Below are 24,338 nucleotides of genomic sequence, written 5' to 3' on the forward strand. Positions count from 1 at the left end.
TTCATGACCCAATTTGGGGTTATCTTGGTAGAAGCACTGTAGTGGTTTGCCATTTCCTTCTCTAGCTCACTTCACAGATGAGGAAATTAAGACAAACAGGGTTAAGTGACTTAGCCAGGGCCATACAGCTAGTAAGTGTCTGAGGCTAGATTTGAACTCAGGTCTTTCTGACTCCAGACCTGGTGCGCTACCCACTGTTCCGCCTAGCTGCCCCAACATTTATGTAGGATATTTAAATATTATCTCGTTTAATATCCAAAAGAACATGTGAAATACTAAGATGAGACACATTTTACAGATGGGGAAACTGAGGCTAAAAGAAGCTAAACAATTTTCCCAGGGCCATAGCTATTAAATATCTGAGGGGCAATTCAAACTTGACTCTCTAATTCCAAGTACTGCATGCTACCCACACCCCGCCAACTAGTGGCTTCATTTAGATTGTCCCTAATTTGCCCAGCTAAGGGCTCAGTCCTGGCACTTCCTACCAGAAGCTTTCCAGGATGCTGTATATCCACGGCAATGAAGAAATGTCACTGCCACCATCTTTTTGCCCCTCCACATCCATTGTCAATGGAAAACAAACAAAATATTTATTAATAATGGTAATAATAAATATTTTACATTTTTTTATATCATACAAAGTGTTTTTAACTCACAATACCTTTGAGATAATCAAAGCAGAAGGCATTATTCATGCTCTTGAGAGATAAATCTGTTGAGATTCGGAGAGGTTAAGTGCTTTTTTTCAAAGTCACAAAGGTAGTAAGTCACAGAGTCAGGACTAGGTGCTTTTAAAAAATACTACTGATAGATTGCTTTTACCTGATCTAAAGTACAGCTGAAGTAGGAGGATCTGTTCTGAGACTTCTCTTGGGTTTCAAGGTAGGTTCAACTCCTATAGAGAAGGTATTTTTACCTGTATCTAGGAATGGTCATCAACAGAGAAAGCCCAGTCCACTGAGGAACCTGTTAAATATACCTTCTTATCCAGGTCTGGATCTTGCTGTCTTCAGAAGAGGAGGCAGGCCTAATGAAAATTTGCTTTGATTTGATAGGTTGATACCAGGATATTGGGGAAGGAGAGATTCTGACAGAGACTAGTTTACCTAGACTTTCCTCACCTTTTTTCAGATTATATAGGCCAGTTATTGTTCATTTGTTCACAGACAGATTAACAGAAGAGTCCAAATAAATGGTTAAAAAAAATTAGCAGACTATTTTCAAGAGAGAAAAGACAAATTGTTCCTAATAATTGAAAAAATGTTCAATGTCTCTAATAACAGTAACTAGAGATATAAATAAGAATAAATAAGAATACTTCACACCAATTAAGCTAAAAGAAAATAAAAGCAATGTGACTCATTGGTGGTAGGATTATGGAGAAACACATAGACATTCATTCCTACTGGTATCACAAATTAGTGGAATTTTTTTTTTAAAACAGGCTGGCAATACACCAAAGAATTATCATACCTTTTGATCCAATAGTTCCATTTCTGAGAATATGCCTTAAATGTGTCATCAAAAAAAGAGGGAGGTGCTATTTAGCCAAAGATTTTCATAGCAGAATTGCTTATAATTGGGGGGAAAAAAACAAGCAGTCTAAATGTCCAATAATAGGGTAAAGGTTAAATAAACTGTCATAGAATAATGTAATGGAATACTATCATGCAATTAATACTGACAAATATGAAGAATATAAAGAAATTTGGAAATTTTAAAGAATAATGGAAAGTAAAAAAAAATGAACTTCAATAGCAGAGTATTCACTAACTCTGACTATATGTAAAATAAGAATATTGTTGAGATATTATTTGTGCCATTAAAAAAGACATTTTTTATTTTTTGAAAGTATTGTCCAAATATCTCTAAGTCCATATAAGTACATGATTATTACTAACTATTCAACATGCATTTAATAAGTCCCAGCTGTGTGCCAGGCTCTATAATAATAATAATGGCTAACATTCACATATGATGTTAAGACTTACAAAGTGCTTTAAGTAAATAACCTTAGGTGATCCTCTCAATAGGCAGCTAGATGGCTCATTGGAGAGAGCACTGGACCTGGAGTCAGAAAGATCTGAACTCAAATCTCTCCTCAGATACTCCCTAGCTGTGGGACCCTGGGCAAAACAATTAACCCTGTTTGCCTTAATCCACTGGAGAGGAAAATGGCAAACTCCAGTATGTGTGCCAAGAAAACTCCATACTGGAGTCTCAAAGATCAGATACACCTGAATAACAGCAACAACAATGATCCTCACAACAGCCTGTGAGATAAGTACTGCAGGTAACATTACCCTTATTATGCAAATGTTAGGTTCAGAGAACTAAAACGACTTGCTCATAGTCACATAGCTAATAGTCATGTCAGACACATGGCAGAAACAAGATTCAAATCTAGTTATCTCCTTGCGTCAGGGCCAAAATTCTTCCTACAGTACCAGTTCTAGTAATGTGAGGATGCTGTGAGAATGTAGAAGATTATGTTCTTTGGAAATCTTGATTATTTCCACACTTAGGAAGTTACACAGAGGTGACCTTCATAATCCCCATGCAGATAGCATTCTAGGTTAGGTACTGTATTTCATTCTAAATTGGACAAAAATCAGTGTAAGAATGAAAAGTTCAGGAGTAAAAGACAGTATGGACCGTGGACATACAGTAATAGGGGGAGCCTGCCCTCTGCAGGAGTATTAGAGTATAGTCTTTACCTTGTGAAAAGTTTTTTTTTCCCTTTTCTTTTCTTTCTTTTTTTTTTTTAAGCAGTATGGTTTATAGCGTTTACAAGGTGAGCATTGTTATTTTATTTCTTTTAAGGTGAAAAAGGAATCATTTTTAGATAGACTTGAGCAGTTTGTTTTCATGCTTTCAATAATCTGGTCACTTAGTGAACAAATAACAGTAAATATGATTTATTATTATTATCTGTTTAACTGTAAAACATTTCTCCAGTTGTAAAGAAAGCAGATTATGGTAAATAGGGTTTCTATTCTTTTCTAAGAAATCTAGAAAAAGGAAACTTATTTGTTGGTGAGTGTCATGAATTTAAATTCTGCCCCCTGCCCCCATTTTTTTTCCTGAAAGACCTCTCCTTCCCTTCTTGTTTCTCACTCATTATTTTTTTTTAATTATGAAATCAGTACATTTCAACTGAAGTGATTACTTCTCTTTGCCGTCCCAACCAAAAGTAAAGTAGAGGCTGCTTGGCTGGATTGTCCCTATGTTGGTCAACAAAGTAAAAAATGTTTCACCTAATGGGACCTTGTACCTAAGAGCTACCACATGTTTCTATGTATAATCTGGTAGCAAAAGTATTTCCCATTTTGTTATCTTTAATTCTTCCAACAAGCAAGCCCCTGTTCTATGGAAAGCAGTGTACATGGGAGGTACTTGAGATGGGACAGATAGAATTGAATTAGAAGACTCAATCCTTGCCTCAAGGGAATTTTTCGTCTAGTTGGAGAGGCACAATAAACAACTAGAGAGCTATTACAAAGCAATAGTGATGTTGAAGACGGGCTTACTCATAAAAGAAAGGAAAATTTTTTTGTTGGTGAGTGTCATCGTTTTAAATTCTTATCCGTGTCCCATTTTTTTTCCAGTAAGACCTCTCCTTCCCTCTTGCTTCTCCTCCATTGATTTCTTTAGAAAGTTAAACTTTCTTAGAATAAATGATTTTTAAGCTACATCTCTAAAAGGAAATTATAGATGAGAAAAGAATTTATGTATGAGCAAAGATGAAGAAACAGAACAAGCTAGATTTTTTTTTTTTTGCTAATAGTGAAGTATAGTCAAAGAGACAGTAAGTCAATAAACATTTATTAAGCCCTTACTATGTGCCAGGCACTGTGCTAAGTGCTGAGAATATAAAGAAAGATAAAGAAAAGGAGCTTACAGTTTAATAAGAGAGACAACATGCAAACAATTAGATACAAATAAGATATAGACAGATACATATAGATATATAGATAGTTTCCTGCATGTTGTCTCCCTTATTAAACTGTGGTACAACTAGGTACAAACAAGATAGATATACATCTACCCAATAATCCATGTCTATATCTGACTGTCTAGACATCTATCTCTAATCTATATCAATATCTCTCTTGTTTGTACTTAGTTGTTTGCATATATGTATCTAAACACATACAATTATCATACATAATAACTGGCTAACGATCAATGGAAATAATCAACAGAGGGAAAGCACTAGAATTGAAAGGAATGGGACATAGCCATAGAGTGGGAGAGCTGAAAGGACCTTAAAGGTTATTTAGTTCAATCTCCTCACTTTATGGATGAAGAAATTAAGAACTGGAGAGGTTATATGAGCTGCCCAAAGTCACACAGCTGGCAGGTTTGCAGTTTGCAGAAGCAGGCTATTGCAGCATAGAGTTTGAGAATCAGAAGGGTCCTCAGCAGTCATCTGGGCTAACCATCACAGTAAAGGAAGCCCCAATAGTACATACTTGATACATGATCATCCAACTTCTGCTTGAAGACCTCCAAAGAGGAGGGATTCAACCCCTGTCAAAACAGCCCATTTTACTGTTGGACTATTCTGATCATTAAGAAGTTTATCCTGACATCAAACCTAAATGGAACCTTTAATACTTCTACCTGTTGCTCCCATTCTTCCTCAGAACAATTCTAGTCCTTCATCCATGTTACAGCCCTTCAAATATTTAGACCCAAAGCCTCCTTCCCTGCCCCCCACCCACCCAAATCTTCTCTTCTCTGGGCTAAACATGCCCGATTCCTTCAACCAGTCCTTGTGGGATCTGGGTTCAAGGCTATCCTCTGGAAACTATCCCACTTCCTAACACATTTCTTAAACCTCAGCACCCAGAATTATACATGATATTCCCAATGAGGTTTAATGAGAGCTTCATAACCCCCCATTCTTGTACTTGAAAAGTTGATTTTTGTAACCAAGTGGAAGACTTTATTTTTATCCCTATCAAATTTCATGTTACTAGATTCAGTCCAAAGCTCTGCCTTGCTAAGATGCTTTGGGAACTTGACTCTACCATCTGGCATGTTAGCCCTCTCTCCCAGCTTTGTGTCATTTGCAAACATGATGAACATGCCATCCATGCCTTTGTCCAGGTCATTGATAAAACATGTTAAATAACACTGGGTCAAGTGCAGCTCCCTAAGCTTTTCCACTGGAAATCTCCTGCCGTGTTGGTGTTGAACTGTTAACAATTACTTTTTGAGTATGGCCATCCAACCAATTCTGAATCTATTTGCTAATTGTCTAATTTATTGTCTCAGTGCCCCACAGGAAGAATTATTTTTTTTTATTTTTTATTTCATTTTTATAAAATTATTTTATTTTTATTTGTCAGTCAGTCATTTATTGTTGAGGGCCTACTATGTGCCAGAAATTATGATAAATTTACCCTACGGATATAAAGGAAGGCAAAAGATAGTTCCTGCCCTCTAGGAGCTCACGATCTAATGAAGAAAAACAACACTTAACAATAAGCTGTCAGAGGGGGAGAGGAAGAGGATGAAGTCAGTGGGGCATGATGAAGTCAGAGTGCATCTGGTGAGAAATGACATGACTGCTCTGGGCTCCCTCCCTAAGTGGAGAATCTGGGAAAAGCGCCCCCCCCCAATTCTTTCCAATCAGAAGGTGGGAGGAACCTCAGAGGAAGGTGTCCTGCGGAGTATGAGCTTCTGGGTTGATGTGACCTTGTAGGATGATGAGATTCTAATGAAATCCAAGAGTGAATCCCTATGTGAAATGTCTATATTCCCATTGATTCCCAGCATCTGTCACATAGTAGATAATAAATCAATTTTAAATTGAGTTTACTTGAATTTTATATTGTAGAGCAGAAGAAGAAATAGCTATAGGCCTGCCACTCCTAGAACCCTTAGCTAATGAGCTAAACAGTACTGTTAACCTTGTATGGCAAACAGGATCAAAGCTTTAGAACCAGAAGAAACCTCAGAGGGTATAGTCCAAAGCCTTTACTTTTTGTTGCTGTTCAGTCATTTCAGTTATGTCTGACTCTTCATGACCCCTTTTGGCGTTTCTCGGCAAAGATACTGGAGTGGTTTGCCATTTCCTTCTCCAGCTCATTTTACACATGAGGAAACTGAGGCAAACAGGGATAAGTGACTTGCCCAGGGTCATCCAACTAGTAAATGTCTGAGGCTGAATTTGAACTCAACAAGATGAGTCTTCCTGACTCCCGGTGCTCTAACCTCTGAACTACCTAGCTGCCCTTTATTTTACAGATGAGGAAACTGAGGCCTAGGTAAATTAAATGGCTGTCCAAGGTCATACAGATCAAGATTAAAAAGTGAGTATTCTGTAAGGTCCATTCCTACTCTATGAGGAAAACATTTTGCAAACTTTAAAGCATTATGTAAATATTAGTTATTATTCTAAAAACCTATAACATAGTCTTATTTAAATGAATTCAGCATACTTTTATTAAGTACTTACCCTGTGTAAGGCACAATGCGAGTATGGTCTTTTGATACTTTTTCCAGTATTCTATTTAATAGATCATCTCCCTTAAGCGATTATGCTAGAAGCATCTATCTAACCCTTGAACAAATACCATGACTATTTGGAGAAAGAAGCCCCTCCCCAGGCTCTAGAGCAAAATGCTGCTTATGATGATCATGTGGTTAACCTAACTAAAATGAATATTTACCACAGATGTCATTAGCAATCAATTATTCAAAAACATTTTTTAAAAAGCATTTCCAGTCTAATTGACCTTCTGGTGTAATGAAGTATCCACTCTTCAAGGATCTTCTGTACTTAGCATTCAGAACAGTTTACTCAAGCACCTTAATCATTAGCTTAATGCCCATGACAGACAGTCAAATCAGTCAGAACATTCCTATTTCCACACCTGGAAGATTATTCTCTCAGCCAAGACAGCCGGGATTTGGAGAGCAAGCCATGTAAACAGATTTGCATTCCTTCCAGGAGAGGGTGCTGCTGCGGTTATAAGTTTACTAATGAGATTCTTGGCATTTCTAATAGGTTTTTAGGGACAAGCCCTTTCCTGAGAACATATTCATTGCCCTCATTTTTCCATAAAGAGCAATCCTTCTAGAAAACTATGCTAAAACTCTGAATTGTTTTAGCCAGAACAAATCCTAGTATACTGGTCTAACAGCATGAACCCTTCAGTAAGTTTGCTAGCAACTAAACTATGGCGCTTGGAGCAAATCATTTAATCTTTCTAGGTCTCAGTTTTTGTTTGTTTGTTTGTTTGTTTTGTTTTTAATCAATGTGTTACAATGGACCCATTGGCTAAGAGGGATAGGGAACCTTCTCCCAACAAAGAGCCTCAGATCAGAGATCACATAAACAGGGGTCAGTCTTGGAGGAGCCTGGACCCAAAGAAGGAAGTCAACCTCTTCTTCATTGTCTCTGATTCATTACAACACCAGCCCTGATTCATTACAACACCAATTCCCAGCAGAACTCTAGGAATATCACTTTAAACACAGCTTAAGTTTGTCTCATTTCTTGTTGTTTGTCTTTCATACTCAAAGAGGACCATGACATCAGGAAGGTGATGCCATGAATTGCAAGTGAATTGGATTTAAACGAGAGAAGGTTGTGCAAATTCTCCCTTTGTCCTCCAGAGCCATCTGGGTCCAAGGCAAGATACAGATCAGGATGACTGGAGGTAGCCCCCTGTCTCATTTCTATGATCTCTCTCAAAGAGTTTCTTTTAGAAAGGTTCTCAATGTACAAAGTAGAGAACAGATATTTATTTCCACCACCACAAAAGAAATTCTTAAAACACAGAAGTTTCAGAAGTTCACACTGACAAAGACTTGACACACAAATCCACAACTCCTGTTAAATGCTTTGGGAAAGGCAGATGCTTAAACCATTAAAACATGAAACACTTAGTGAGACTATAGAAAATATTCCACTTTCATGTACTGTTTTGGAGATGGTCATCTTCACTGAAAAACATTGCTCCAGGAAGCACCTCACATAGGGCAGCCAGCATCAACTGAGAAAACCCAGGAACTCCCAAATTCCCAAGGTTAATCGAGATTAATCAGTTTTTAGTAACCTATGTCCACAGAGCAGCTAGGTGGTACAGTAGATAGAATGCTGGGGCTGGAGTCAGGAAGACCAAGTTCAAATCTAGCCTCAGACATTTACTAGTTGTATGACTCTGGGCAAGTCACTTTTTTGCTTCAGTTTCCTCATCTGTAAAATGAGCTGGAGAAGGAAATAAAACTGCTCCAGTATCTTTGCCGAGGAAGCCCAGAATCAGGTCACAAAGAATTGGACACAACTGAACAATAACAACAAATGTTCATAGAAAGAAACATAAAACATGAAAGGTAGTTAGGGTTTTGAAATTCAGGCACGGGCTCACCTGAATTAGCACATGTTCTTGCCGCAGTATTTGGACAACCACCATTGCTGACCTGGGAAGAAAGGAAGGAGAAATTCCTTTTCCTCTCTTCTCACAGGAAGTACAAGGGAGAGCTGTTGGAGTCTCAAGCCACAGTCAAAAGAGAAGACAAAAGAAAGCAAGACTGAAGTGTTTCTCACTTCAAAGTCTTCTGAAAGGGCAGCTCATACTGCTTGGTTACCAAACCTCTTTGATTTAGCCTCCTGTTATGAGAGAAGGCTGCAAGACAGGGAAAAGATATAGCTACAAACCAGATGTCTAACTGTAGAAGAGGCCTGAGCCTATGTTTGCCAGAAGCACCCAGGGCATAATCTCATCACTGAGCATATTTCATAGGATTCTTCCCTCCTGTCCCCACCTCTGACCCCAGGCCCATCCCCAAATACCTTCCATGGAGGGAACTTCAATGCAACCCCAATCCCCACAACTAGACTGCTCAGTGGGTAGAGCATCAGGCTTGGAGTCAAAAAGACCTGAGTTCAAATTCCACTCACAGATTATCTGTGTGATCTTGGGCGACTGATTCAACATCTGTTTCCTCAACTGTAAAATGGGGATAATACTAGCATCTACCTCCCAGTGTTGAGAGGATCAAGTGAGATATTTGCAAAGCTCTTAGCACGGTGCCTGGCACGTAGTAATTGTGTAGTAAATACTTTTCCCTTTCTCTCTCCCAACACATAAAAATATAGTTTTTAAAGACTTCATGGTCTTTAAATACTCTTTTAGCTAAGAAATGTTGTACTATCATCTTATCTGCACTGCCCTCCTCTACCTGTACATATATTCCCTAAAATTAACTCCATGGACATGGCTGGCTAGTCAATCTACTAGCTTGCTAGCTAATTTTATGAATAATAATTCTAAAAGTTATACATGTGCTTATAGTTAGCTATGGGCTTTATTCAGTGCTTTTCTTTCCCTATCAACTTTAGTGGCAAATCAAAGCAATGACTTCAATTTTCCTAATAGTAGTCAGTTTCATATAACAATAGCTGGCATTTATAGAGTGGTTTAAGGACAAAGTGCTTTACACTTATATTACATCATTTTACTCTCACAACAATTCTATGAGAGGTATATGTGCTATTGTTGCCCCCATTTTACAGATAAGGAAATTGAGGCAGGTAGCAGTTAAGTGACTTGTCCAGGGTCACACAACTGTCTGAGCCCAGATTTGATTGGAAGACGTTCTTAACTACAAGTCCTATCTCTATCCGCTATGCCACTTAGTTGTCAATTCTCACACTAATTTCTCTCATTTTTCTTTCTCTCTTTTCTCTGTTTCTACTTATTTCAGGTTCTTATTTTCTACCATTCTCCCCTCGCTATGCAATACCCCTTCCTGTGGCCAGGAGACAGGATTCCAGCGCCATGGGCCAATACAACATGCGTGAGGAAACTCATACTCTTCTTAGACACAACCCTTGGGGAAAGAGCTCCCCGTGGAGCTTTCCATGTGTCCCAAGCTATTCTCACACCCAGAGTGAAGACCATTGCTCGAGGCCTGGTTGGTGGCCTCAAGAACACACTAGTGCACAGGTAAGGATCTGCTTTGGTTCCACAGCCAAAGCTTTTCAATAACCTTCTTTACTTTGGTTCTGTATCATACAAAGCAGCACACCAATCACACTACTTTATTCATTCCTTTTCTGTAAATATAAATCTCTTACGTCTGAGCCAGGGTCATCCTGCCTGAAGGAACTCTAAAACTTCACTAAAACCTGTTCGTGGCAAGGAATCTTTGTAGAGTCTTTTGAATGACCCCTTAAGCAAATACTCTGTGTCCATCTGATGAATGACCTAGTTACTATCTGGCCACTGCCCCTGTGGTCTGTGACCAACCACAAAACAAAAAAATATTTCTCCATGGTGAAAACAAGACCTATGGACAAGCTATAACAATAGCTCTCTCAGCAAGTCCCTGCCCATTCCCCAGAGATGTAGGGAATGAAAAGTTATATGACTGTAAGTTGAAAGAGGCAAGGTGTTACGGTGGAAGGCTCTTGAAAGCAGAGTCTCGGGTTCAATTCCTAGCTCTGATAACTTTTTACCTGTAATAGCATTTATAAATCATTTAACATCCTAGGACTCAACTTGCTCATCTCTAAAAATGAAAGTTGGACTAGAGTAATCAATTAACAATCATTTTTAAGTATCCACGTATATAATACATATGTGTGTGTATAAGTATATATATATATACATACATATATTTAACAAATGAGACAAGGGCATATACAGCATAACTATGAAGAGAATTTGTGGTGTTCAGTCATTTTTTTTTTTAGTCATGTCTGACTCTTCATGACCTCATTTGGGGCTTTACTGACAAGGATACTAGAATGGTTTTCCATTTCCCCCTCCAACTCATTTTATAGATGAAGAAACTGAGGCAAACAGGGTTAAGTGATTTGCCCAGGGTCTCACAGCTAGTAATTGGCTGAGACCAGATTTGAACTCAAGAAGATGAGTCTTCCCGACTCCAGGCCCGGCTCTTTGTCCACTGCACCACCTAGCTGCCCCTACCTGTAGCACCATAAATAAATCACTTAACCTCCTTAGGACTCAACTTCCTCATCTCTAAAATGAAAGAATTGGACTAGATTAATTAATTAACAATCATTTTTAAGTACCCACTATCTTCCAAGCCCTGTGCTGTAGATATAAATATGATAATTTTTTTTTTAACAAATGAGGCAACAAGGACATATCTAAGTATACAGAGTATAACTGAAGAGAATTTGTTGTCATTCAGTAACTAAGTCAAGGTGATTTGGGGGGGCAAGAATTGAGGTGAACAAGTAAGACTTTATAGAGAAGTTGATGCTTAAGCTGCATCTTGAAGGAACCAAGGGGTCCTATGAGTTGGAGGTGAAAAGAGGGTAAATTTTAGGCATGGGGAGATCAGGTACATAGCCAGGGAACCTGGGAGAAAGAATGGCATGGGTGAGGAACAGAGAAAAGTCCAGGTTAGCTCTACTGAAGCATTCAGAAGTAGAAGGGGGAAGAATGTACAGCAAGGCTAAAAAGATGGACTGCGCACGAATTCGTGATTCCATGACAGAGTCTGGATTCCATGATCTCACAGTCCCTTTTCAGCTCTGAATTCTCAGTCTGAGTCATTTAAATGCTTTCTAAACAGTTCAGAGTCATCCTGATCACAAGGCCATAACCTTGATTTTTTGGTGGGGGGGTGTTGGGCAATGGGGGTTGAGTGACTTGCCCACGGTCACACAGCTAGTAAGTGTTATATGTCTGAGGTCAGATTTGAACTCAGGTCCTCTGGAATCCAGGATCAGTGCTCTAGCCACTGCGCCACCTGGTTGCCCCCATCACAGGGCCATAACACCACAGTGCAGGATACCCTTTGTCCATGGGAGGGATTGCTTCATATTAAGTGCCCCAAAGATGGACACCTGAGGTCCCCATTGACCACAAGGGCTGTTACATTATAAGAATCTTACTATTGACACAAAACAGGAAGCCATGTAGAGCACAAGTTAGAGGCCTCTAAGGAAGCATATGCAATTCTGGCAAAGAACTTATTCCAAATAGTTAAGTGTAGTATGAGACTAACTTGTCCTCTGGGCATAGAGACTGGAAGCACTGAGCTTCCAGCAACCTTCCCCTTAAAGGCATAGCACAGTCCCTCATATCAGATAAGGAATACAATAAAGCTACAAAACTGGAATTGGGCACTGTTTTTCTGACCAAATCCAACAGGGAAAAACTCTAAAGTGGGTTTGCTCAGTATTAAGTTGTTAACTTTCAGAGGCCTTAGATAAACAAGGCCACTGGCCACACACTCTTTGGTCTGGGCAAAAACCACTAGAAATACAGCCTCTTTGGCTGAATTCCTAAGGTAATTTGTACCAGACTCCCAGGAGATAGGACTTCCTGTTGGCAAAGACAAAATGAGACATTTGTGCACCCTAAACACAGGCAAAATTGTGCCCTACCCATTCCCACTCTTTGGAAAATTTTGCCTTTTATGTATTTTATCTACCAGTCTTTGCTGGTCGATAATGGGTGGGACTTGATTCACCATGTACTCAAAGGATGGAATTCACAACATCTATGACTTAGTAGATAAGCATTAGGCAGCTAACTGAGGCACGTAGACTTGCCCAGAGTTGCACAGCCAGCAAATTTTGGAGATTAGATTTGAATCCAGGACTTCTTGATTACAAGACCAATACCCTATCCACTATCCACAATGCCTCTTTTGAACTTAGTGCAAAAGAATTGCCTAGGAGACAAGAAGAAGTGAATTTTCTGGCATTTATAAAAAATTAAATACATGCAATTTTAAAAAGTAATATTTAACGCTCTTTATTATGTGCCATTCCTCCCTTCTAATCCACATTGTGTCCTAAACAACTTTCTTTCCTACCTCTTGTCTCTATGATCTCTGGAATGAAAAGAAAGCATGGTTTTGCTTGAAACAATGAGTAAGGCATCTTAGGAGCAACAGAAGGGCTGTCCATTGCTGCTTAGAGCACTATTTAAAGTCAGGTTCCTCCAATAACTTTCAAGATCATTGGCAAGTCTTCACCTCCTTACCTTATAGTCTTTGAGCTGCCACTGAAGTCCATTATTACTGTTATTATTATTATTTATCAAAATTCATCCTTCTCTCTTACCTGAACATCCTGGATCCTAATACTGACAGATTTTGCCTTTGGTGGGGGGGAGTGGGGAAAGAGAAAAGTGTCTGAGATATTTCTTTATTTCACTTTCCTTTCCTTCTTTGTAACCCAAGCTTTGGAACAAAGTCAGCATATGCAGCCTGAAACCTGAAACAGAGTTCTTTGTCTCTGTTGGCCATAAAGAAATACAATACTTTCCTCTCACTGCTTGACCTCTAGCTCCAGGGATCTGGGATTTTGCCACTGACAGATGATTTACTTGCATTTTCTTACTCTGAGCAGGAAGGGGCGCTTGTGTTTTATTTTTTAAAGTCTGCCACTGTTGTGGATAGAGCTATGAAATTTCTCCTGAAGCTCAGTGTTACTGCATCTTTTCAGTAGGTGGAGTTTCAATGCCCTCTTTTCTACAAACCAGTAGAGTTTACATTTCTCATCATCACCGTTTCTTCAGGCCTGCCAAAGTTAACCAGATCTTGAAGGCAGCCTTGTAATGCAGTGAAAAGAGCATTAGAATTGAAACCAGGAGACCCCAATTCTTGTCTAGGCTTTTTCATTAATTTACTATGTGCCCTGATGTTCTTTCTAGCACTAACATTCTATGGTTCTCTGAAATGCATAAGTACATGGTTGGCCTTGGGATTGACCAGCATTTTTGACCCGAGAAGTTCAGCGATGGCTCTCCCAACCGAAGGAGCCTTAAGTCCAGCTTAGTGCACTGTGTCAGACCAGACTACTTGGTAACCTTGAGGATCACAGGCTGATGTCCCCCATAAGCCTACCACTGACGTGTTCAATTGTGCCATTTATCTGAGAGGTAATGTGATATAGTAGATACATAGCTGGCCTCAGAGTCAAGAAAACCAGGCTGCAAGCAGAGCCTTTGTTATATACTGGTTGTGTGACACTAGATAAATCATCTAACCTCTAATCGACTATAAATTGCACAACAGATTATTGAGAGATGGAAATTCCTCACAAAAATTACACATAAAATTACAAGTCTAGTCCAGAAAAATTTATTTGAACTAAAACATTAGGTTTCAAAATATCATAGGATCACAAGCTTCAAGCTGAAAAGAATCTTAGAGATAACGTGGTCCAGCTTCTTCATTTTGCAGATGAAGAAACTGAGACCCAGATAAGTTAAGTAATTTGACCAAATTCTTTCAGGTATTTTATCAAAGATGAAATCTGAACCTAGGTCCTCTGACTTAAACTCCAGGGGCTAATGCCCTCTGTACTACTGCCGTGGAAAGGTTATCACGTCAAATCATTAATAAGTAATTATAAGTTTATTTCTGAGATTTCTTTTTCCACAAAGAACCAAGTGATTGTGGGACCTCATGGGAACAGGACACAGAAGAAGTAGATTCTGATTGCCAACAAGGTAGAGATTATGTTTAGAAAATAGATTCAGACTTGTAGATAAGAACCTACTACAACAGTAGGAGATTGTGAATACCTGTAGACAACCTAAAAGTCAGTGCAGTTTTGGGGTGGACATAATAAAAGAAGAACCATGGAAAGAGAGAGTTGACATATTCCAACTTTGCCTAGGGCTGACCTTACTTATAAGATTACCGTATCACAAAACCTTAAATTAGGTGCAATCTGTGAACTCCCCAGCAACATTACTAATTCAATAAGTCTTAAGGGAATTCATTTTTTATGAGAATACAGCATTGTAATAGCCCTTTGGTAATCAGTATTGAATATTACCCCTGTACATCCTCAATGGGAGACCTGGGCCATCAATAAATAGAGGAATGTATTTTCTTTCTTGCTTGCTTTTTGGTGAGGCAATCAAGGTTAAGTGACTTGCCCAGGGTCACACAGCTAGTAAATGTCAAGTATCTGAGGCTGGATTTGAACTCAGGTCCTCCTGACTCCAAGGCTGGAGCTCTATCCACTGAGCCACCTAGCTGCCTCGAAGAATGCGTTTTCCATTAGATTATCAGTAGGTAAGGTCTCCACTTTGAACCCATTATATTCTCAAGATATATTATGGCACTTCTTGGTACTTGGGTCAGTTGGATGGTGGCCTCACTCATGGTAAAGCTACTTGGCTCTAGACGGTTTCCAATCATTCTCTTATTTTGAGAAGATCACTGAGACATAAAAGCCTCTGAAAGTAGAATATGAATGTCAACTCACTGGAGCTCATGACAAGATGTGCTATCCTTTGGTGTTGTTTGTTGTTGTGTTGTATCAGTCGTGTCTGACTCTTTGTGACCCCCTTTGGGGTTTTCTTGGCAAAGAGAGTGATTTGCCATTTCCTTCTCCAGCTCATTTTACAGATGGGGAAACTGAGGCAAATAGGGTTAAGTAACTTGCCCAGGGTCACTCAGCTAGTAAACATCTGAGGTGCTATCCTTAGACCATCTTTATTGAGTTACCCTAATTTCTCCACTTTTTTTTTTAAGGAATCTTCCTGTGATTCTAAACTGGGTGAAGACACAGAAACCTGGAGTCCTGGGTGTCAACATCATCACATCTGACTTCGTCGACCTGGTGGACTTTGCCACAACTGTCATTGAGTTGAATAACCTCCTTCTACAAGGGGACAGAGCTCTGGCTAAATGCTGACTTCTGTTTTACTTAACTCCGTATTGAATTTATTGATTCAGGGCAGAGTTTTGACAGGTGTCCCTGCCAATGGTAGTAGTCCCTGGGCAGATTTTTGCAAGTGAATAAGAGGAGGCCTTTTTTCTTTATTCATAGGGCCTGTTGAGTAATGTTGACAATACTATCGATTTCAGTTTTCCACATAAATGAAGCTTTTGACATCCTGGAAAGTCCAAGGGGGAGAAATCCCACTTTAAATAATCAATGTCAGAGTTCATTTTACTGGATTGTAGGATGTATTCATTGGTCGGGAATGTAGATAATGGGGGTCATCAGGGTATTTTGTGTCCATTGTCAGGTTTTTTTCTCTGTTGTCTTTCAAGATGTTGTTTGTTCCAGTAAAAGGCCTGAAGCTCAAGTGGGCATCCCTGATCAGAGAAACATCCAGTCCTGAGTGTTGTCTGTCCTGTGGTAGATAGAGCACCAACCTAGGACTCTGATGGGGTCCCCTCAGTAAGAGAAAAAGAGCTGGTGTTAGGAAGGGGGTTGGGCAACAACCCTCTTCTTCTAAGAGCCAGCCAGTAGGACTTAGCATGGTGGTGTTAGTAAGAGGGCTGCTATTGTAATGCTTGCCCTGGGCACATGCTAACCGATTTCCTCAGAGAAATAGGGCCCGGAGGTTTAGGTAACAGGTGTATTTTACAGTCCCAAAACATTACTTCCTTTCCATCTGTTTTGTTTGGATATAAAAGAAAGAAAGGGAGCAGATAATTTTAAACATGGGATTGAGAAATGGTTAGATTTGCATGCTTTCTCATCTCTCTCTTTGTTTTGTTTTGGAATTATTTCCCAGTGGACTTCCAGTTGAACTCTAAATCATTTTGGCAGAGGCCTCTTTGGAGCAGTGTCTTCAAGCCAGCTACTGAGGTCACGGTCAACTCTGGAGTACATCTGGGATTGGTATCTGTCTTTTGTGACATCATGCCAAGAGAATGTACTAAGTGGTGATGCCATAATAAACGGAGGCAAAATCATGATTGAAAAGTGTACTGGCATTACATGGACATGTTCCAGTTGGGTTTGGAGCTATTCTGTGATTCTTTGGAAACAAGACTACCTCGGGGACATTTAGGATGGTTTGCGTGTCATTCAAAAAAAAAAAATGAAAAGAAAAGAAAAAAACAACACACCAGTATTAGGAGAGTCTCGTCTTAATTTCCCTATTTGATTAGCCTCCTCCAGGATGTTTGGAGTTAGGCTAACCATCAATAGATGAAGGGCTTTGAAATTCAAAAGAAAACTTTTATTGAGTGATAAGAGGTGCTTAAGAGAGCTCTTTTCTCATTTTATTCATGTATTTATTTACTTATTTATACACACTATATTGACAGTGCTTCCTAGGTCAGAAGTGCTCACAACGGATCTTCCAGGACTCCTTCCTGCCCAAGACAGATAAGTTTGCTATTTTTCCCTAGGATGGCAGGACCACCTTTCTCAATACAGCTGTGTGTGATTCTTCGTCTGCTGTTGACCTTCACTCTATGCTGCCCTTTCTCTTATGCTATCTAAGGACTTTTGTGAACTTGGTAGACTTTCCAGAACCATTCTTGCTGCACCAGTGCAACAGCGGAGGAGGAAATGGATGATGAGAACCACCACTTCTCATCTCATCTGTATCTCATCCTGTTCCGGAACAGGACTGAAAAGTGAATGCCAGCTGGAGAAAACAGGGAAAGATAGTATGTATTTCTACCCGTCTGTACCTGGGAGCAGCAGGGAATATTCTAGAAATGGCGACCTCTGGACCCTAGAAGAGAAAGGAAAAACCCAGATGCCAAATGTATGTGGGTTTTGGTGGGGAGGGAAGGGAAAAGTACACACACACACTGTACAGTGTGTCTTGGTCTTTCTGGACTTCTCCTTCAATTGCTTTTTGAGTTGTCCCTTTGTTGCAGATAGCTGGAATTTCTCATTTGTCTGCAATGGGAGTATCCAGCCAGCTGCTAAGAAGATAACTCTTTATTCTTGAGGTTTTTTTTTTTTTCCCTCTAGCTTTGTTACAAATGCCACTTCTTCAGAAAAATGGGAAGTTCAGATGCTCAGTCTGCAGACCCTGAGTAGGTCTCACCCACCCTGTCGAAGGAATCTATCTTTCCTTGACTTGGAATCTTTCTTTAGAAGAAGTAGTATCTGGAATTATTCTGTTAAGGGAAAAAAAAAGACAACAGCAAAACAAAAGGTATTGTTACTTGGGAATGAGGGGAGCACTGGTGCTCCTTTTCTAAATCCTGCTTCAATACAAACGGACCAGGTGAAAAGGAGGAGACACAGGTCTTCCATCTGGTTTGGAGAAGTTGCTAGGAGTTGGGCCATCAGGCTGCCAATTCACCCTCTTATAACATGGTATAATGACAGGGAGGCTGGGGTAGGACGGCTTGTTCTCCCCTGTTTTATTTGAGCCTCAGCCGCGTCAGTGCCACGGTGCTATGGGGACAGGTGTTCCTGGCATTAATGAATAGAATGCCAGTGACATCCAAGGGCTCCTTACTGATCAAAGAAATGTTTACTTGATTTTTCCCCTTTACTGTTTTGTTCTGTTTCATTTTAAACATGTCATTGAGTTTCATTTTAATCATTTCCTGCTGTCTTGACCAAGCGGACTTCAGATTTTGGATGAATAAGAGAAAAGTTCTCAAGCATGCTACCAAAGTACAGAAACCGGCGACTGCCCACATGTATATGGCAGGGTGCTGGAGATCATTATTGCCGCTGTGGTTTGTCATCCTTGTTTACATTTGGGAAACATTCTGTCTTGGAGTCAGTGGGATGGGGGAAGGGGTTGTGATTTATAATTCTGCTGTAAACACTGGACCCAGATTTGGCTGCCTCTCAGCCTCAGGAAAAGGTTAACACAGATGTTAAAGGATATTTGCGTTCTGTTCCTTAACCCTGTTGCTAAGCAGCAGAGTGGAGGGAGAGGATGAGGAGAGGGCAGGGGATTGGGGAGGAGAGGGACTTTGGTTTGGGTTAGTGACCTATTATCCTGTGTCTGCCATAAGAAAAATGGCCCGACCACATTACTTACTCTTCCAAGTTGTGTGGGATTTAAAAAGCAAAACAGCACTTATGCTTGATTAGAACTGAATATTGTTGACTCCACAATCGGCTAAACGTTTGCTTCTGAGCCAAACAGGAACCCAGTTTCCTAAGATCTGGGGCCGCATTTCTTTGGAGATGTAACTTGAATATCCCTTGAGCTGCCCAATCTAATTGCCCATTGGCAGATAAGGACAGTTATCCTGGGTTGCCCATCATTGTTTACAAGATTGGACTTTTGATCCTACTGGCATACCACAATGGTTCATGAAGATGTCCCCAGGGTTAGAGAGAGAGATAGGGATAAGGTTAGGGTGAGAGGGTGGTGAAAGAATCAAACATTAACATTTAAATTAAGATAGCTGTCAGAGGCTCTTTGCAGAGAATATTGAAAAACTCTTGCATCAGACTCTAGAGGGATTGTTTGAGTCAATGCTTCTTCAGTTTTGTAGTCCCATGCTGCAGAAATTCTTGGTGGTACATTGGTCACTTTGGCCAAACCCAATAGTTTGCATCAAACTCCAAGAAAAGCACAAGAAATCTGATAACAAGAAAGTCCAAGCTCCGTAGCATCCTAGGGTTCCCTCCTAATTTTTCCCTGATCAAACTCACAACCTCATATTTAAGAAGCACACATTTCTATAGGAGAAGGACTTAATTGTTTCACAGGAGCCACTAGACCAAGCAATTAATACAGTGTTCTGCATTTGAAACAAAGTCAGTGTACACTGATGGGGCCAGGCTAGTGAAGCATTGCAATGAAATGCCGTCATGATGTAGTCTTTGTCTTTGCTTCATTTGGATTGAACCATTAGAAAGTGTTGTACCTAAGGATATTAAAACCATACCCCTTGGTGGGGTGGGAGGGGAGGATGGAGTACCATTAAACATCTCCATTCAACATGAGGAGGTAAAAATTCGCTGAATCCCTCCTTTACTATCACCCTTTGAATGCTTAGGAGGGTTTCTTATAGGCTGGTAGAAGACTTGGATGGATACCATATGGATATATCTCCAAGTTAAAAGGGCTTGGGAAAGAGAATAGGCTAGTGAATGAGGCCCCTAGCACTGACCTTCCAGGTATGGCCATGCCATCTCTTTTCACTGTGATTTCAGCTTTGTGGAAGGGCTCAGCACTTAACACAATCCCTAGCATATAACTATCACTTAATAAATGCATCTTGACCTGGTTTGGGGTCAAAGTTTTGTCCCACAGCATCCCCCCTCCCTCACCAGTTTATAATGAGGGATGCCTTTTGCCACTAGATAGTTTGAGTACTTGAAGATCCTCATATGGAAGGCAGATGAAGAATAGGTTTCAGAGAAGCCATGAAAACTGAGCGATTCATGGAGTTCAGTGTGTGAAATGCCCTTGGTAACCTAGGAGCTAAATGTGTGGGCATGGTGAAGACTGTTCTTCAGCAGTGTACTGGGAGAACATCATGGAGTAGGCACACTTCCCCTAAAATTTTTTAATTGTCTGACTGATGACAAAACATATATGGGCATAGTACTTCCACAAAGTTCTGCAAATATCCCCTGACTCCATCCTTCTGAGTTATTTAGAGAAAAGAGTTTACAAGAATTCAGGTGGATAATCGACCATTAAAAAATCTCTGGTCATTCCACTCAGTGTGGCCAGTGTTTTGAGTCCTGGTTTAAGGTTGAAGTTATTTTAATTTCTTATAGGGCCAGTTGAAAAACCAGGGATTGAATTTCATTTCCAGAGAAATGGCAGAAGGTGGCAAGGGAGGACTAACTGTAGGGTAGGGCTAGGTATTTTCTTAGCATTAAGATGTAAAAATGTGCAGGATCAGGTGCTGAGAGGATAAACCATTGATGAAATGCTTTTAAAATCATGAGAATTATTATTCTACATTAAAAACATTATAAGAGTGGAAGGAAAGGGTAGAGATAGATGACAAGAAGTGAAAAGGGCTGCTGGGATTTCCTCTGTGATGGCCCAACTTTGGCCAGCGTGGCTAATCTTCTGACCAGCACCACAATTCCTGATGTTATCAGCTAGACTTTGCTCAAATAGTGAGGCTTTGCTCCTATTCCTTCTGAGGAAATCTTAGCATTAGGCTTCCAATCCTCTATTGAAGTGACTGCCAGCCCTGAAAAAAATCCATGCCAATCCCTCCCTTTCCTTGCTGATCTCTCTCTTTACCCAACTGTTTGTCTGCTTCCTCCTCCCAAGCCTTCTTCTACAGGAATAGAAGGTTCTGGGCGACAAAATCACCCGGCTTTATGGGAGGCAGAGAAAGAGGGAGGGAGGTAGGGAGGGAATCCACCAATGCACTGTCAGCATGGGCATTAGCATCCATAATGGATACAGAATCCTGCAATGAGCTGCAGAACATTCTGTGAAACAAGGAGGGGAAAACAAGCTTGGAATAAAGAGAGAACACTAGAACACAAACTTGGTAACATGAAACACCTGATGTGGAACTAAGTTTTTCTTTAAAATGTATTTGTCTCTTTAAAAATTCTGTTTATTTTCCAACAAGCTACTGAAGACTTTTTCTTTCCTGGTACTTAACATCAGGGACAAGCACATTGGGCGACACAGGACTTGTTGGAGTGGCATGAGAAAAATAGGTTAGTAGAGGTAGAAACTAGCTTGTCACTCCACCCCCCAAGTAAACTTGAACAATTCCTTTGCAACCCCACGAGTCCTCTCTTCAACTTGTGGTTTTCCCAGTTTCCCTCCGGAGAATGGCTTCACTGCCCAATGACCCTATGACAGTACTGAGCTGGCCCAAACCCAGAAGAATATGGTGTTGACACCCCTCCCCTACATACACTTTTCTTAATACAATACTATGCTGGAAAAAAACTCACCTCCCTCTAACCACTTCAAAATTAAGTTTGAAGATGACCCTGGGTTGGCCCCATCCTATGGTATTTACTGTTGGACAATCTCACCAAGAGAATTTGTTCACATGACTCCTTCAGCCTGTCTCCAGACCAAACTGGTTTCGATGAGGTTTTGCAGTTCTTATCTGTTGGAACCTAATCCCTCAGTCCCCAGATATAACTCCATCACTAGAAGAGTCCTATCTCATCGCTTTCCTGCAACACCATTTTCTGCTCTTTAGTCTCATCCAACTTCCACTACCCGCCAAACGCTCTGGGTCACAGGAGGTCAGGAAGAACCTGTATTAACCAAAAGGAAGCGCATGCCCAACCTAAACTACGTATGAGCACAGTTTTTTTCTGATAGCAGTCATGTGACCCTCACTCTTATTTTCATTTAGCCCTTCTTCCCCATCTCCCCCCATCCCCATTCAGGTCTCTACACCTCCGCCTATCCTGGCAACAGTCCAGGACCTGGGAGGGTGGAGGGAAGGGGAAAGGTTAATATCCAGTTTAACCAACAAGGGCTGGTTTACAAGTCTAGATAATGTAAGAGACAGCACTTTTAGACATCAAATGGAACTTACATAGCTTTGAACATTTACAGTTTACATTACTAGAACATTAATAAATGCTTCCGTCATGGAACTGCAGTATTCATATAATAGCTTGTAGTAGGGACAGATTGTGTTACCAGTGATTGCTGCTAATATCCTCCTTACTACTTTATACCCTAATACTAATATACATTGAGTAAAGTGTTATCTATATGCAATTTGTACAATGTGTATACCTATTGTCATCTCAGTTAACCTTGCTGACCAGATATGAGTTAGAACATAAACAAACTGTAATGGTGAAAATAAGTGTTGATCTTTTTTTTTTTAAATTGTGAAATTAATGATGTACTGTACTAGCTGTTGTAGTTTGTCCTATATTGGCTGTATCACATTTAAGTGCATGAAACAGAAGGAATGATATCTGATCTAATAATTAAAGGAAAAGTTTGCATATCTGTGCACTTTCATGTTAAAATGTATTTTGTGGCTTAACTATATTGTATTCTGCATTTCATTTGTTTTTGTTTCTCTTCAAATAATTATTCAGTTCAGTTTATTCTCTTTTCCCTTTTCCTGACAGAATTATGTAATTTAATTCTGCATTGTTAAGCCAGAATACCTCATTTTAACTGTGAAGATGTTATTTTTAAAGGCCTATCATATAACTTTTTTTTGATTGGTTTGTTTTATGTTGAATTTTATTTGAATGACCCAAAAAAGTTTTCAACTGTGACAATAAACATCACATTTTGGCACACATCTCTTCTGTGTTGGTGCACTTTAGTAATTGAGATATTGCTTATCTTAACACAGAATTCATTATTGACTCAACTCTCAGGAAAATATGTACTGTGACTGTGCTAGGTTAATTTGGAGATCCATCTCTTTAGCATCTAGCACTAGGATCAACTGAGTATGTCTGGAATCTCTAGCATCATCAGGAAAGGAAATATGTAGATAACCTCCAAGTCTCAGACTAAACCATATCAGAGCTACTAATAGGGTAGGAGGCACAGCATTTTGTCCCAAGGTAGAGAAATTGTAAGGTTCTGACAACATAGACCCAGGGCATTTCTGGTCTGCTCCAGCATCCTCTGTCCTTCTTAATCACTTCAGCAAATCCCCAGTGAATCCAGACCATAATATCTCCCACTGCCCTATCTCCCCCCACCCACTAATTGCCTCATTGATATTGATGGCTTTGAACCCCGTGCATATGCCCTTCTAAACTTTTTCTTTTGTTAAGTTCTTGGCACCTTATAGGCATACCTATATATTGTGCTTTGCCTCATTGCACTTCACAGATAATTGTGGGGGTTTTTTTTGTTTGTTTTTGTTTTTGTCTTTTACAAATTGAAAGTTTTTGGCAACCCTGAATTGACCAAGTCTATTGGAGCCACTTTTCCAACAGCATGGGCTCATGTAAGTGTCTCTGTCACATTTTGGTAACTCTCACATTATTTCAAAATTTTTCATTATTATTATTATATCTGTTATGGTGAACTGTTATCAGTGATCTTTGATGCTACTATTGTAATTGTTTTGGGCTCCACAAACCACATCCTATAAGATGACAAATTTAATTGATAAATGTTGTGTGTGTTCTGATTGCTGCAGGGACCAGAGGTTCCCATCTCACTCTGTCTCCTTAGTGCTCCCTATTTCCTGAGATACTGAAATTAGGCCAATTAATAACCCAACAATGGCCTCTAAGTACTCAAGTGAAAGGAAGAGTCAATCAATGTGGCAAACTTCATTGTTGTTTTACTTTAAGAAATTGCTACAGCCACCCCAACCTTCAACAACCACCACCCTGATCAGTCCGCAGTCATCAACATTGAGGTAAGATCCTCCACCAACAAAAAGATTAGGACTTGCTGAAGGCTCAGATGATTTTTAGCATTTTTAGCAATAACATATTTTTAATTAAGATAAATTAATTATTTTAATTAACAATTATTGCTTTTTTAATCAATTTTTAAAAGATATGATATTATTGCACACTTAATAGACTACGACATGGTATAAACAGAATTTTATATGCATTGGAAAACCAAGAAGTTCATGTGACTCACTTTATTGCAGTGGTCTGGAATGGAATCGGAAATATCTCCAAGGTATGCCTGTACCACCCTTACCATTGCCACAGCCTTCATGAAAGCCATGACTCTACCTGA

General features: G+C 39.8%; 1 protein-coding gene across 1 annotated transcript in view; it reads left to right on the top strand.

Moving 5' to 3' along the window:
- PLCXD2 (phosphatidylinositol specific phospholipase C X domain containing 2) overlaps nucleotides 1–22,887 on the top strand; it is a 100,072-nt gene extending 77,185 nt beyond the window's left edge. Inside the window, exons 3-4 of the mRNA XM_027865789.1 lie at nucleotides 9,730–9,971; nucleotides 15,505–22,887. Of these exons, the coding sequence (XP_027721590.1) occupies nucleotides 9,730–9,971; nucleotides 15,505–15,667 (405 nt within the window). The 3' untranslated portion in view covers nucleotides 15,668–22,887. The remainder of the gene's footprint in view (nucleotides 1–9,729; nucleotides 9,972–15,504) is intronic.
- The last annotated feature ends 1,451 nt before the right edge of the window (nucleotides 22,888–24,338 follow it).

This window comes from Vombatus ursinus, unplaced genomic scaffold (genome assembly GCF_900497805.2).
Source record: "Vombatus ursinus unplaced genomic scaffold, bare-nosed wombat genome assembly UNPS02001419.1, whole genome shotgun sequence".
Classification (NCBI taxonomy): Eukaryota; Metazoa; Chordata; class Mammalia; order Diprotodontia; family Vombatidae; genus Vombatus; species Vombatus ursinus.